Below are 17,180 nucleotides of genomic sequence, written 5' to 3' on the forward strand. Positions count from 1 at the left end.
GTGTATATAGAAGAAATTTACAAGAAGCCCCCACAGAGAGTGATAGACATTTTGTGTCATTTTGGTTGGTGGTGTGCCCCAGGATTTTGTAAATGTAAAAAATGTGCTGCGGCTCAAAAAAGGTTGAAAATCACTGGTCTAGACCTCCAGGAGTAAATCACGTGCATCTAATCAAAGTCATAAGAACACTTTAATGACAACACATGCATAATGAAGTCATTGGAGAAATTATAAAGCATATAACTTTAGTCCATCACAAGTTCATCAAGTGCATTACCCCTTTTCCGTTTGTGCACACCAAGTGCCTAGGTAGGCTAATTAGCTAGCCAGCTATACTATTAGTTTAGTTTGCCACTAGGGCACAGCCAATAACGGGCAGCCAAAATTTTTACTGCCACACTGCGGGGGTGTGGCTTATTTTGTGGGTGTGGCTTGGTGGTCATGTGACTGGGTAGGAGTGGCTTGCCGGCCATGTGGGAGTGGCTTGAACAATAATCATCATTCAAGTGAACTGTTAACAGTGTCGCTCTCTGGGGTGACAATTTACTTCACGTTTCCCTTGCTCTCCTTCCTGGGTCGCTCCCTGCCTCAGGCTGGGTAGCTAGGCGAATGGGTGCCAATCAGCTGTTGAGAAAAGATGGGGCAAGATATGGGCCCCCTGCAACTCCTGCCGGTGCTGGTCTCCCTGCCGCTTTCCAAAGAAACATAGAAACATAGAAGACTGACGGCAGAAAAAGACCCCATGGTCCATCTAGTCTGCCCTTTTACTATTTCCTGTATTTTATCTTACAATGGATATATGTTTATCCCAGGCATGTTTAAATTCGGTTACTGTGGATTTACCAACCACGTCTGCTGGAAGTTTGTTCCAAGGATCTACTACTCTTTCAGAAGAAGAGGAGGAAGAGAATGGGAGGGTGGGATGGTCAGCTGGAGCTGGGCACGCAGCTTTATTTATGTTGTGAGCTGCCCCGAGTCCTCGGAGAGAGGCAGCATACAAATCAAATAAATAAATAAATAAATTTCCACTGGTGGAGCTGCGTTCCACCCCGTCTTGCCTGCTGCCCACCCCTGGGTACAGCCCTTCAAAGCAACTTAGTTTCCCGAAAAATTCAAAAGTTTATAAATGATTCCTAGTCATCCTAGGCCATTTACAACACGAAAATAGACTAACAATCCTGGGCCTGGAAAGCCTAGAACTACGGCGCCTAAAACACGATTTGAGTATTGCCCACAAGATCATATGCTGCAACGTCCTACCGGTCAATGACTACCTCAGCTTCAACCGCAACAACACAAGAGCACGCAACAGATTCAAACTTAATACGAACCGCTCCAAACTTGACTGTAAAAAATATGATTTCAACAATCGAGTTATCGAAGCGTGGAACTCATTACCGGACTCAATTGTGTCAACCCCTAACCCCCAACATTTCTCCCTTAGACTCTCCACGATTGACCTCTCCAGGTTCCTAAGAGGCCAGTAAGGGGCATACATAAGTGCACTGGTGTGCCTTTCGTCCCCTGTCCAACTGTCTTTCCTTTCTTTCATCTATCATATATATTCTCTTCCTTTCATATATCCTCTCCTCTAAGTTCACTTTCACCCTCTTTTATATTATCACATGTCTTTTTTTTTCTTCCTATGCAGTTGTGTATTGGGCAAATGAATGAATAAATAAATAAATAAATGCACATAAATATGGGTAGGCTGATGAGAACAACTAATGCGGCATTTTGCCAAAGGACTCTTGAAACGTAGATCTCAGTTCTGCTCAGTGTCTAAACAAAGCTACATTCACTGAAAAAATGGAAGGAATCCTTCTTCCTTCTCCACCCACCCATGAGACTCTGATGGGATGCATAGTTCCCTCTAAGCTGAGCAGTGAGCAATGGCTCACTTAAAAATCATCATCAACTCAGAGTTTTTCAAACCTGCCCAGAAGCTGAGAGGGAAAGAGTGAGAGGGAAAGAGTGCTGGCCAGTCCCGAAGGGACTGCCGCTCAGACACTATACTTTTCCGCCCACCCCCCAAAAAAATTAGAGGGAACACTGATGGGATGTAGAAGTTTAAACTTCCTGAAGAATTCATAAATGCAGCCAAAAACAAAAAAATGTATACACATATCATGCCAATGGTAAAAGTTACCATGTTTATTGTGGCTTAAATTTTGAAGATCAGGACCCATTTTATTAAATGTTTGTCTAAGATGATTGTATGCAGTTATATAACAAAGAAGAATCAGAGTAGACAATAATATAAGGGCAGAGGTCCCATGTTACTCTGCAATATTTATACCCAGAGAGAGAAAGGGAAAAAAGTTATGTTGGTTATGACCTATAAAGCCCTTCATGGCATCGAACCAGAATATCTCCAGGACCGTCTTCTGCCGTACGAATCCCAGCAACCAGTTAGGTCCCACAGAGTTGGCCTTCTCCGGGTCCCGTCGACTAAACAATGTTGTTTGGCGGGACCCAGGGGAAGAGCCTTCTCTGTGGCGGCCCCGACCCTCTGGAACCAACTCTCCCTGGATATCAGAATTGCCCCCACCCTCCTTGCCTTTTATAAGCTCCTTAAAACCCATCTCTGTCGTCAGGCATGGGGGAATTGAGATATTTCCTTCCCCCTAGGTTTATAAAATTTATGCATGGCATGTCTGTATGTATGATTGGTTTCTTAAATTGGGTTTTTTTACATTACTTTTAATATTAGATTTGTTCATATTGTCTTTTTGCTGTTGTTAGCCGCCCGGAGTCTACGGAGAGGGGCGGCATACAAATCTAATAAATAAATAAATAAATAAAATAAATAAAAGTGTGATCCTTTTTAATTACTAAGGAACTAACAAAGGCAAGACAAATATTTTATGTTATGCCACAATTTAAAAAGGGACAATTAATTTTAGTGGGAAGCTCGTCAAGTTAATCTCTGTAGGTTAAGCCCAAGCTTGCAGATATGATACTAATTCAGCAATTTGAGGTAGCATCCTCCCTTTCAAAGTCAGCCCATCCCTTCTTTGGAACTAAAATGTGGCCTAGGATGTCCTAGAAAATCCAGAGAGAGAAAAATGCTTCTCACTAACTTGTGGTTTGTAGAGATGTCATTTTGTTTGTTTATTGGCAGAAAACCTGTCCAGTTTAGTTATTTACAAGGTAACTTCTAGATACACGGGAAGCCAAAAGCAAATAACTACTTCTTGTATTTTCAAGGTACCTGGGGTCACAATCAGTGGTGGGATTCAAATTTTTTTACTATTGATTCTGTGGGCATTGCTTGGTGGGTGTGGTATGGTTTGGTGGACATGGCGGGGGAAGGATATTGCAAAATCTCTATTTCCTCCTGGTCAGCTGGGACTGGCGAGGCAGAGAATAGATGGGCTGGGGCCAATCAAAGGTGGTATTTACTGCTTCTTCAAACTACTCAAAATTTCCACTACTGGTTCTCTGGACTGTTGTACATACTCCTGATCAGTTGGAGGATGATGAAGATATTGAGGACTCGGCTTCAGATAGTGTTTATGAAGTAGTGGGGAGCCCAGGGTTACAGGTAGTAGAACAGGTGGGAGGCCAGCCACAGGATGGGGCTATGAGTTCAGGATCTAGTGAGGGAGAGTCAGATGCTCGCTGGGTTAATCCTAAATTCAGAAGGATTCAGAAACGTAGAGAGCAAATGTCTGGAAGAAGATATTAAGGAGAGGAATGTGTTAAATATTGTAGTGAGGTAATTGGCACGTCAGGGGGCTGGTGGAGAAGAAGGGTGGAGCTTCAACATTGCTGAAAAGAAATATGGATGTGTTTTCGACACGCTAAAGTAAGCCAAAGTATTTTGTATTGTATTTAGTCAGTGCTGTTGCTTTTAAAGCTATGTAGTTAGGAAAATAAATCTTGTTTAAGTGAAGCAGGAAAAGGAATGTGAGGAATGCGGCTAAGAGAGAGATAATGGACCGAGTGATGTCTGGAATGTGTTAAAGTACAGGAGAGCAGAGAAATAAACGGAATTGCTTTATTCATGAAATGATGCATTTAATGAGAGTTACAGTGGTACCTCATCATACGAACTTAATTGGTTCCAGGAGGAGGTTCCTAAGGTGAAAAGTTTGTAAGATGAAACAATGTTTCCCATAGGAATCAATGTAAAAGCAAATAATGCGTGCAAATCCTTCAGGAAAATCCCAAACTTTAGAAGGGAGGTGAACAGAGGGCAGGGAGGAGCAGCTAAAGGGGGCGGGTGGAAGAAGCAAGGCTAAGCTAAAGGGTGAGTGGGAAGGACGAAAGGCAAGGGGGGCGCCCCTCCCTTTTCTTTTTTCAAAAGACACCGTTTCAGTGCCTTTGCAAGCATGCAAAATCTTTACTCCTCCAAGCTGCCCCTCCCTTTACTTTCTTAAAAAGACACCGTTTCAGTGCCTTTGCAAGCATGCAAAATCTTTACTCCTCCAAGCTGCCCCTCCCTTTTCTTTCTTCAAAAAAGGGGGGGAAAAGAAACCCCTTCATCCCAGCAGCAGCTGCTTGGGTTCGTAAGGTGAAGATAGTTCGGAAGAAGAGGCAAAAAAATCTTAAACAACGGGTTCGTATCTTGAAAAGTTCGTTAGAAGAGGCGTTCGTAAGATGAGGTACCACTGTATTTGTAATTACTAAACTTCTACCAGAAACCAGAACATGGACTACTCAAAATTTTTGCTACTGGTTCTCCAGAACTGTCAGAACCTGCTGAAACTCATCTCTAGTTACAATCACTCTTAACTCAGCAAGAAGCCAAAAGCTATCATAACACCTGCATTTCCAGAATACGCATTCTTATTTATTCATTCATTCATTCATTCGATGTTTATGCCGGCCTTCTCCTTAGACTCAGGGCGGCTTACAACATGTTAGCAATAGCACTTTTCTACTTAACTACAGCAAATGTTTATTCTTTTGATGGCTCTCCTATTTTAGTTCTGCTGCTATATCCTATCTGCTTATTCCTTAAAACTCAAACTAGCTTCAGATTCAGAGGCAGAAACAGGGATCCTGGCAGATTCAGAAGGATTATTAATCTTGCCAGCAAATATATTTGTTACATTCTTGAAAAGTGCTGCAGGAGTTCTATTTGAAATACAAGTTTCTGTATTATTTTTATATTGGGAACAAAACCAATGGTAAAATATCTGTAGAACTGGCTTAGAATGGATATCATCACTACAAGTATTATGCTAGTGATGATAAAAGACCATGAGTATATAAAATGGACAATTTACGAAGGAAGTAAGCTTCTAGCTTCTTCTTTTTTTAATCTATCCAAACTTGGAAAATTGCAAGTCATAATTTAGTCATGGATTACTACTCCGTCTATTAGGAATGGTTGAAGGATCCAGTTCTGATTTCTTTAATTAGTGCTGAAAAGATTTCCTGCCTGAAATCCTGAGGCATGTTCCATAGGAATACTAAATTAGATGGTCCAACTCACAGTCACTCATGCCCTCATCACCTCGAGGCTCGACTACTGTAACACTCTCTACATGGGGCTACCTTTGAAGAGTGTTCGGAAACTTCAGATCGTGCAGAATGCAGCTGCGAGAGCAATCATGGGCTTTCCCAAATATGCCCATGTTACACCAACACTCCGCAGTCTGCATTGGTTGCTGATCAGTTTCCGATCACAATTCAAAGTGTTGGTTATGACCTATAAAGCCCTTCATGGCACCGGACCAGATTATCTCAGGGACCGCCTTCTGCTGCACGAATCCCAGCGACCAGTTAGGTCCCACAGAGTTGGCCTTCTCCGGGTCCTGTCGACTAAACAATGTCGCTTGGCAGGATCCAGGGGAAGAGCCTTCTCTGTGGCGGCCCCGGCCCTCTGGAACCAACTCCCCCCAGAGATTAGAATTGCCCCCACCCTCCTTGCCTTTCGTAAGCTACTTAAAACCCACCTCTGCCGTCAGGCATGGGGGAATTGAGATCCTTTTTCCCCCTAGGCCTTTACAATTCTATGCATGGTATGTATGTATATATGTCTGGTTTTTATATTAATGGGCTTTTAATCATTTTTAGTACTAGATTACTATTGTACACTGTTTTATTGTTGCTGTTAGCCGCTCCGAGTCTCCGGAGAGGGGTGGGATACAAATCCAATAAATAAATAAATAAATATTAACTTAACATATTATTGTAATATAATGCTATGGTTTTAAATTAACTTTGAATTGGTCTTCTAATCCAGTGTTTCCCAACCTTGGCAACTTGAAGATATCTGGACTTCAACTCCCAGAATTCCCCAGCCAGCATTCGCTGGCTGGGGAATTCTGGGAGTTGAAGTCCAGATATCTTCAAGTTGCTAAGGTTGGGAAACACTGTTCTAATCAATGGAAGGATTTAAAGATGAACAAAATTCAGAAAGAGAGTTTCACTTTCTAGTAGTCAGTTGAAATAGTTTGCTTTCTCCAGCAAACCAAAATACACCAAAACCCCAATGGAATATGCAAGACATTATTATAATGAATCAACCAGACTAATCTTTCAAGCTATCAACCACAACTCTAAAAGAGCATGAACCTCATCTAGACCACCAAGACCCATAAATCCATTTTAATTACTATTGGGAAGGAGAATCTAAATGAAGCAAGAAAGTTTCTTCTAGGAAATTATATTGTGCTAAGGATCAAAGATAATATAGCTGCTGTGCTACTTAACTTATTTCAATTTCTATTTTCAATCTGTCGAACTTCAGACATTTACCGTTGGCAACCATGCTTCCAAAGCAGCTAGATACATATTTCATTTAAAAATATAAATAAGGTATTTTTGGTTGAAAGGGAATTCAAATCTTTTATCCTTCAAAACTATTAATATTCACGTCTCATATTTTAGGCACAGAAAAAGATTTAAATAAGAGATATTGATATCTCGCACAAAGGTAAAATAATAGACAGCTAATTATTTTTCATTTATTTTAGTAGATTCTAAAACAAGATTAAATATGTTTCAAACAAATTCTCTTTAGATCAGTTTTTCCAGTCTTTTGCCCTCAATTGCCAAAGATTATGCTGAAAACCATTTCTAAAATATCTGAATGAAGAGGACAGATCTTAATATATACTGCTCAAAAAAATAAAGAAAACACTTAAACAACAGAATATACAGTAGCTCCAAGTAAATCAAACTTCTATGAAATCAAACTGTCCACTTAGGAAGCGACACTGAGTCATAGTTCCCTCTAAGCTGAGCAGTGAGCAATCGCTCACTTTAAAATCATCATCAACTCAGAGTTTTCCAAACCTGCCCAGAAGCCGAGAGGGAAATTTTATTATTATTTCTGTGCTGCCCAGTCCCAAAGGGACTGCCGCTCAGACACTATACTTTTCCGCCCACCCCAAAAAAAAATTAGAGGGAACACTGCACTGAGTGACAATCAATTTCATTTTGTTGCCAGCACTTTCAACTTTGTACAGAACAAAGTATTCAATGAGATTATTTCATTCATTCAGATCTAGCATGTGTTCTTTGAGTGTTCCCTTCACTGTTTTGAGCAGAGTATATTCAACTCAGTTATCAGGACACATGGCTAGATTTCCGTCCAATATAATTCTGGTCTTTTGTTGGGTTTGTATCTGTCATGTTGAACCTATGACACAGGTGGCACGCAGAGCCCTCTCTGTGGACACGCAAGCTGCCGCCCCAACTCAGCTCCACTGCACATGCGTGCGCACCTCCTGATGGCAAGCTGGTTTTTGAATATCTTCTTGAGCATGTGGGAGTTGCATGAACATGCATGGGGGCAGTGAAGGGCTACGAAAAATTTTACTACCACACTGTGCGCGTGGATTATGCAGGATGCCCTGCATGTCCATGTGGGGGGCGGGAGAGAGACACATGCATTGCATTATGGGTGTGCACGTGTTTTTACCATGCAGTGATGAAAAGGTTAGCTGTCAATGGTTTATATTATTTTTTTCAGAGGGATTCTCAAAAATACAGGATGCGTTCCAAAAATTAATGCAATTATTATTTTTTAAAGTAATTTATTGAACAGATTTGCACAAACACTTACAATTCTTCAAAGTACTGCCCTTGGGCCTCTACACATTTTTTCCAGTGACTCTGCCATGACTGGTACGCGCCCTAGAAGGCGTCTTCAGGGACCTATCGCAAGGTCTTCGTCACGGCTGATTGGATCTCTTCTATGGGTTCCATTCAAGGCTGCCTTAATCCAAGGGAACAAAAAGAAGTCTGCTGGGGCGACGTCAGGACTATATGGGGGCTGGGGCAGCGTTGACACCTGGTGTTTGGCCAGGAACTCGCAGACTTGTAGCACATTGTGGCAAGGTGCGTTTTTTGTCCATAGAAGAGATCCAATCAGCCGTGACGAAGACCTTGCGAGAGGTCCCCGAAGACGCCTTCCAAGGCGCGTACCGGTCATTGCAGAGTCACTGGAAAAAATGTGTAGAGGCCCAAGGACAATACTTGGAAGAATTTTAAGTGTTTGTGCAAATCTGTTCAATAAATTACTTAAAAAATAATTGCATTACTTTTGGAATGCACCCTGTATATGAGAAACACTTCTTGACATGGATCTACATGGAATAATTTGACGTTTTCCACATGGCTATATAGTAACTTCCCCTGCCACATTGATTATGTAGCACAGGTCTAGAATCTGGAGTCTTCCAGATGTGTCGCAATTGAATTTACTGGATTTCTTAGTTCAGCTAACCTAGATGGCAGGAAGCCAATTAGGAAGGCTATCTGAATTTATTGTAAAATGTATTCTGCATTCCACAAACCAATCTATAGCTTACCAAGAGAGAGCTCATTTTCTAGACTCCGCTAAAACATATTGGAACAAATTCTAGCTATCAGAATGGGGGTTTTTTGTGAATCTAGTTTGGCTGATCTTACCTTTGAAGCTGCCAGTCCACCAGAACCTCCTCCAATGACAATCAGATCATAGTCGTATGAAGCCTGTTTCATTTGCCTGTTTCCTTCAAGTAGTTTAAGAAAAGCTCCTTCGCGGTGTGCCTGAACACAGAAAATATAGAAACTGATCAATGTCCAAAGCAGCACTATAACTCAAAGGTGAAATGGAAAAATTACTACTTCATTCATTCATTCATTCATTCGTCAAACATGTACAAGATAGTAGGTATTGGTATAAACATAAACATTAGCAAAGTAGGTACAGCTAAACTAGGCAATAGGACAGTAGGACAGAGATGGTAGACACAACAGTGCACTTATATACTGTACTTTATAAAAAGAAATCTGGAGGAAAAAGCGAGTGAACTTAGAGTTGGGAAGTACAGTGATACCTTGTCTTACAAACTTAATTGGTTCCGGGATGAGGTTCTTAAGGTGAAAAGTTTGTAAGACGAAACAATGTTTCCCATAGGAATCAATAGAAAAGCGATTAATGCGTGCAAGCCCAAAATTCACCCCTTTTGCCAGCCGAAGCACCCATTTTTGCTCTGCTGGGATTCCCCTGGCTCCCCTCCATAGGAAAACCCACCTCCAGACTTCTGTGGTTTTGCAATACTGCAGGGGAATCCCAGCATCGCAAAAATGAGCTGGGAACGGAAGTCCGGAGGTGGGGTTTCCCAGCAAGGGGAGCCTCAGCGAAATTGCAGCATCGCAAAAACATGGAAGTCCTCGAAATCCCACCTTCGGACCTCTGTGTTTCTGCGATGCTGCAATTTCACTGAGGCTCCCCTCGCTGGGAAACCCCACCTCCGGACTTCCGTTGCCAGTGAAGCCCCTGTTTTTGCGATGCTGGGATTCCCCTGAAGCATCGCAAAAACACAGAAGTCCTGAGGTGGTGTTTCCCATGGAGGGGATCCTCAGGGGAAACCCAACAGTGCAAAAACGGGTGCTTAGCTGGCAACGAAAGTCCGGAGGTGGGGCATCCCAGCAGCAGTGGTGGGTTTGTAAGGTGAAAATAGTTTGGAAGAAGAGGCAAAAAAATCTTAAACCCCGGGTTTGTATCTCGAAAAGTTTGTATGATGAGGCGTTTGTAAGACGAGGTATCACTGTAATTTGGATACTACAAGCAAAAGACAATTAAACTACACCTGGCTTAATGCAATCAAATGCAATCTCCCCAACTTTCGGTACTTTCCAAATTACATGTGTGCTCTACTCTCCCAACTTCCAACGACTCTAGAAATTGGGCGTAGAGTCTTCTACATGAAAATAATTTTTCACCCCTGAATAACTGGCAGTGTTTAATTCCATCTTTATTTGAACTAGTGTGAGTAAAATGTGAAGACCTCTACCAGCTTTCCAAATACTGTACCTCCAAGGTAGATAGGCCATCCCAGTGTACAGTGTTCTACATCATGTGTAGTTCATTCCTTAAATGCTCCAAATCAATATACTGAGGGGTTCTGCATATTGGGGGCTACACACATTAGTTATATAAATACTGTTTTTTGATAGAACATAGCATAATAGGATTGGAAGGGGCCTTGAAGATCTAGTTCAACTCCATGGCCAAACAAGAGACCCAATTCTGGACAAATGGCTGTCCAATCTCTTCTTCAAAACCTCCAATGATGTAACACCCACAACTTCCAGAGGCATGCTGTTCCATTGGTTTATTTATTTTATTTATTTGTCAAAACTTGTATAAGATAATAGGTATGGTATAAACATAAACAAAAGCAAGGTAGGTGTTCTGCCGGGCTCTCTGGTAGGAGCCTCCCGAAAATTCAAAACAATGTTCTTTATCACAAAATTCAAAATAAACTAAACACTCTTTTTGTATTGCAAAGAGCACTCGTCCCAAAACAACCAGGTAGTCTGTGCAATTTCCCTTAAGAAGTCATTAAGTACTTAGCTAGCAGCTGTGGAGAAACTTCACACCCCTTCTTCTTCCAAAACACACGTTGCTCTGCTTTGGTTTCAAAGGCGTGAAAAATCAACAAAGTCCAGAAAACAGCAACACAGGATTCCTGAAGAACCGCGATCAGACACTCTTCCACAACGGCCAAACCCACACGCTGCTATTTATAGCAGCAGCCCTAATTACTGGAGCCCCACCCAAACACAGGTGGCCGCTCTTATCTCCTGTAATATGTCCTTACTTGGTCTCTTCTACGCATAATTCTGCGCTTGGGTGGGTCCAAAACATCATCATCCGAATCAATGGAAGATAATGGAGATTGACTGCCTGGGCTGTGTGCCAAGCCCCCCTCTTCCAAGTCACTCCCACCTTCTTCTTCGTCCGAGGAAACTAAACTCTGAACTGACTCTGACGGCAATAACACAGGCCTATGACATGTTGAAGTTTCCCCTGCATCCACCTCCACGTTCCCTGGGGCAGGAGCTGGGCCAGAGCCAACCACAACAGTAGATATAGGTAAATTTGGAAAATAGGGCAGTAGGTCAGGGACAGGGACGGTAGGCACAATGGTGCACTTATGCACATCCCTTACAGATCTTTTGGGAATGGGGTGAGGTCTACTGTAGACAGTCTAAGGTTAAAGCTTTTGGGGTTTTGGGAAGAAGCCACAGAGTCAAGTAGTGCATTCCTCGCATAGATCACTGTGTTCCTGAAGTCGTATTTTCTGCAGTCGAGATTCGAGCAGTTTACATTAAGTTTGTATCTATTGTCTGCTTGTGTATTGTTGCGGTTGAAGCTGTAATATTCATTGACCAGTAGGACATTATGGTAGATGATTTTATGAACTACATTTAGATTAGATCGAAGGTGACGTAGCTCTAGGTTTTCTAAGCCCAAAAATGGTTTGGGCTTAGATTAGCAATGGTTAAGCTAACAATTAACAATTAGATTAACAATGGTTAATTGTTCTGCCAGGAAATTTCTCCCTAATTTTAGATTGGATCTCTGTTTAATAACCTTCCATCCATTACTTCTTATCTTGTCCTCAGATGCTTAGAATAGAATAGAATAGAACAGAATTTTATTGGCCAAGTGTGATTGGACACACAAGGAATTTGTCTTGTGATAACCCCTCCATACGGAAATACTACTATCATGTCACTGTTAGTCCTTCTCTTTATTAGACTAAACATATTTAATTCCCTCAACCATTCATTATATGGTTTAGCCTTTTGTTTAGTCACTTAGTCTTTTTTAACTTACGATGCCTCACTGTTTCTGCAGTCAAAAATATTTCAGTTAGTACAAGATACAACTTCCATAAACATTTGAAATAACAAAAAAGCAGTGTATTTTATGACCTGAACATATATTCACCGATGTGTCTTTCCCTCAGCCTGGATTAGCAAAGTCAGGGAGTCATACATCACATGATGCTGCCATGACACCAGGAGTTTGACACCCCAGTCTTAGATAGACAAGAGCTAAAAAGAGCTTGGCCACAATGTATTGCATAACAGGAGAAGCATCTAAAATCAAACTCCAGTAAGGAATATCTCTGGGAAGAAAGCTACTTAAAGTAAGTTTGTTTGTTTGTTTGTTTGTTTGTTTATTGGATTTTTATGCCGCCCCTCTCCGAAGACTCAGGGCGGCTAACAACAATAAAGAAAACAATGTAACAAATCTAATATTAAAAATAATCTAAAAAAAACCCAATTTAAAGAACCACTCATACATATAAGCATACCATGTATAAATTCTATAAGCCTATGGGGAAGGGAAAAAAATTCAATTCCCCCATGCCTGACGACAGAGGTGGGTTTTAAGGAGCTTGCGAAAGGCAAGGAGGGTGGGGGCAACTCTGATATCTGGGGAGAGCTGGTTCCAGAGGGTCGGGGCCGCCACAGAGAAGGCTCTTCTCCTGGGTCCCGCCAAATGACATTGTTTAGTCAACGGGACCCGGAGAAGGCCAACTCTGTGGGACCTAAACGGTCTCTGGGATTCATGCGGCAGAAGGCGGTCCAGGAGATATTCTGGTCTGATGGTCCGATGCAGAATGTTGGTGTAACATGGGCATATCTTGGGAAGCCCATGATTTCTCTCACAGCTGCATTCTGCACGATCTGAAGTTTCCGAACACTTTTCAAAGGTAGCCCCATGTAGAGAGCATTACAGTAGTCGAACCTCGAGGTGATGATTAGCGAAGTGGGGGAGTCATACATCACATGACGCTGCCATGACACCGGGAGTTTGACACCCCTGTCTTAGATAGACAAGAGCTAAAAAGAGCTTGGCCACAATGTATTGCATAATAGGAGAAGCCTCTAAAATCAAACTCCAGTAAGGAATATCTCTGGGAAGAAAGCTACTTAAAGTTCCAAAACTTCCACTGGAAATGCAACCGTACCTTACCAGGATCACCTATAAAATAAAAGGTTTATGGGCAGCTAATCTGTTTAGAATCTTGCTTTAACAAAACTTATATATGTTTAAATATATTATTTACTGTTCTACACCATTCAAACAGAAAAGGAAGCAGGAAGAGCGATTTCAATCAAGTACATGCCCTTCCTCCCCAAGATTTAATCAATATTTTCCTTTCAGCCTCTACTTCTTTCCATCTGCAGCCTCTTTAAATGGTTCACACAGGGAAAGACAGATGCACCTGCATGTAATAAGGCTGTTATTCTGGTCTACAATTCCCTTTGCAAAAACCCTGGCAAGCAGAAGAGAGAATGGGTTATTAAGCGATAAATCTTAAATGTAATTCACTTCACTGACTCACTGCATCCATAAACAAAGTGGGGTTGTATCTCAGGAATATCTAGGCATCCTAAATAATTACCAAGCTTGAATATCTCGTTTACTAGAGCAGGTATTGTAGTCTGGGGTATATTCCAGGCATTTTCCAATAGCTGCAGGCACGTGGTTAAAAAATGGTGTAAAAATTACTTCCATAATGTTAGTTCTTTGATATGCACATGAAGGTTTTAATACGCTTCTCCTAGAAGTCATGGGATTAATATGAAAGCATAAGGAAGATTATTATTATTATTTATTAGATTTGTATGCCGCCCCTCTCCGTAGACTCGGGGCGGCTCACAACAATAACAAAGACAATGTAAGAACAAATCTAATAATTTAAAAAACCCTAAAAAACCCATTATTAAAAGCAAACATACACAAAAACATACCATGTATAAACTGTATAGGTACGGGGGAGATGTCTCAGTTCCCCCATGCCTGACGGCAGAGATGGGTCTTCAGAACTTTACGAAAGGCAAGGAGGGCAGGGGCAGTTCTAATCTCCGGAGGGAGCTGGTTCCAGAGGGTCGGGGCCACCACAGAGAAGGCTCTTCTCCTGGGTCCCGCCAAATGACATTGTTTAGTCGACGGGACCCGGAGAAGGCCAACTCTGTGGGACCTAACCGGTCGCTGGGATTCGTACGGCATGAAGTAGACCCGAGTTGTTTGGTGAAGAGAGGTAATGTTTAGGGCAGGGGTGGGTTCTAACTTACATCGCTACCGATTTGCTTTCTTCTGTGTGGCGTGAGTACACATGTACATGCGCAGTAGCAAAAACATCCCCAGTAGGTTGTTACTGGTTCCGAACAAACCAGTCCAAACCTTGAGGAACCCACCTTTGGTTTATGGGGGCAAAAGACTTAACTGGTAAAAATGATAGTTCGATGTAGTTTTAAGGACGATTCATATAAAAATACTCTTCAAGAGCAGAAATATTTGTTCACGCTTCACAAACGTGATTAACTCACGGTGCAATACTAAATCAGAGAAGAATTTGACTCTTAATTCATATCGATATATTAGCTGCAATTCTTCATTTTAAAAATTGTCTTTCAATTTTCTAAATATCCTTTTCGACAAATAAAGCCTTCCATAGATTTCTACAACCCTCCCAAGATTAAATCAGCAATTAACACTTATAAGGTCAGCAACGTAGCTGCATATTAACATATCATCCATTGTAGTAGATACCGGTATTTTTTAATATATATTTTAATATATATACCTGGGTTTTTTTAATATATATTTTTGTTTTTATTGTGTTGTCGGCCAGCCAGAATTGGTTGGGTTATGAGATGGGCAGCTTATAAATTTAATAAATAAAATATTCTGTATAACTCTGTATCCGGAGTCATTATCAGTACAGTACATGTAGTCTTCACCTTATGACCACAAATGAGCCCAAAATTTATGTTGCTCAGTGAGAATTTGTTAAATGAGTTTTGCCCCATTTTACAACCTTTCTTTCCACAATTGTTAAGTGTATTTTTGCAGTTATTAAGTTAATAATAAATGAATTCCTCATTGACTTTGTCAGAAGCAAACTTCATAAGTGTGAATCAGATGCCAAGCATCCAAATTTTGATCACATGACCGTGGTGATGCTCCATGGTCATAAGTATGAAAAACAGTCCTAAGTCCCTCTTTTCAGTCTGTTGTAACTTTGAGTGATCACTAAATGAAGTATTGTATGTTCTACCTGTATGCATAGAAACATAGAAGATTGACAGCAGAAAAACACCTCATGGTCCATCTAGTCTGCCCATATACTATTTCCTGTATTTTATCTTAGGATGGATCTATGTTTATCCCAGGCATGTTTAAATTCAATTACGGTGGATTTACCAACCACGTCTGCTGGAAGTTTGTTTCAAGCATCTACTCCTCTTTCAGTAAAGTAATATTTTCTCACGTTGCTTCTGATCTTTCCCCCCAACTAACCTCAGATTGTGCCCCCTTGTTCTTGTGTTCACTTTTCTATTAAAAACACTTCCGTCATGAATTTTATTTAACCCTTTAATTAACCCTCTTAATTGGTTGGATATGGTTAAGGGTATGTTTTCCCCCAAAAAAGTATAGACTCTTGTTTACATAGAATAATGAGAGCACACTTAGAGCAAAAGTGGGCTTTGGTTGTACCTGTAAGATATTAAACGAAATTGTCAAAACTGATTGATATACCCCTTATTTCATTTTATTTTATGAAAAAGCATTACACAAAAGTTGCAATAAACCAAGTTATGTTAGGCAGTGGACATCAATATCTGTAAGTACATCTTATGACAGTGATGTATGGAAATCAAGAGGAAAACTGCTAAAGAACACAAAAGAGTAAACAAAATGAGAAAAAAATAGGTAGACTTTGTGTCTACAAAAGTCAAAGGAAAGGAACGCATAGGTCTAAAGGTGACCTGACTGTAAGCATGAATGATGTGCAGATTTAATTATAAATTGAATGGCCTATATAGCACGTGTTAAAAAATAGGGACTAGTAGCATGGACTTTGCTAGGAATGTATCTGAAATTATGAATCCATAAGGTGGGTAAGTTGCATGTTGCGCTTCAGCGAAAATGAAACAACCAGCAATAAATTAAGACCATTAAGTACATTCTAAATGCATGCAATGGAGGGCGAACAGTTATTTCATTGGGAGTGTGACTAAACAGATGAGAATGGGGATTGGCAGCAAGGGAATTAATATATAGGCAGTTGTCGACTTATGACCATTAATGAGCCTAGAATGGCTGCATAGCTAGAGGTATAACAAGCAGGAAGAGGGAGATTGTGATCCCCTTATATAGAGTGCTGGTGAGACCACATTTGGAATACTGGGTTCAGTTCTGGAGACCTCACCTACAAAAAGATATTGACAAAATTGAACGGGTCCAAAGATGGGCTGCAAGAATGGTGGAAGGTCTTAAGCATAAAACGTATCAGGAAAGACTGAATGAACTCAATCTGTAGAGTCTGGAGGACAGAAGGAAAAGGGGGGACATGATCGAAACATTTAAATATGTTAAAGGGTTAAATAAGGTCCAGGAGGGAAGTGTTTTTAATAGGAAAGTGAACACAAGAACAAGGGGACACAATCTGAAGTTAGTTGGGGGAAAGATCAAAAGCAACGTGAGAAAATATTATTTCACTGAAAGAGTAGTAGATCCTTGGAGCAAACTTCCAGCAGACGTGGTTGGTAAATCCACAGTAACTGAATTTAAACATGCCTGGGATAAACATATATCCATTGTAAGATAAAATACAGGAAATAGTGTAAGGGCAGACTAGATGGACCATGAGGTCTTTTTCTGCCTTCAGCCTTCTATGTTTCTAGAATTACTGTGGCAAGTCAGGCTGGTCATTAAACAAGGCACCACATGACCATGTCTAAAAAAGTCAATTTTTTGCAGCAATTAAATGAATCACTGCGATTATGAGGTGAATCCGTGGTCTGTAATGAGCATTTTTTTGATGAATGGGGAAGAAAACACTGTTTTCCAGCAAAAGCTTAAACTGGGGTCACATGACCTCAGGATGTAACCAACCGTCATAAAAGTGGGCCAGTTG

The 17,180-nt window shown here is 40.9% G+C and overlaps 1 protein-coding gene across 2 annotated transcripts in view; it reads right to left on the reverse strand.

Annotated features, from left to right (window-relative positions):
- TXNRD1 (thioredoxin reductase 1) overlaps positions 1-17,180 on the reverse strand; it is a 98,105-nt gene that overhangs the window by 40,650 nt on the left and 40,275 nt on the right. For both annotated transcript variants that reach the window (XM_070756275.1, XM_070756274.1), the window contains one exon: positions 8,875-8,994. In XM_070756275.1, coding sequence (XP_070612376.1) covers positions 8,875-8,994 — 120 coding nt within the window. The remainder of the gene's footprint in view (positions 1-8,874; positions 8,995-17,180) is intronic.

This window comes from Erythrolamprus reginae, chromosome 6 (genome assembly GCF_031021105.1).
Source record: "Erythrolamprus reginae isolate rEryReg1 chromosome 6, rEryReg1.hap1, whole genome shotgun sequence".
NCBI lineage: Eukaryota > Metazoa > Chordata > Lepidosauria > Squamata > Dipsadidae > Erythrolamprus > Erythrolamprus reginae.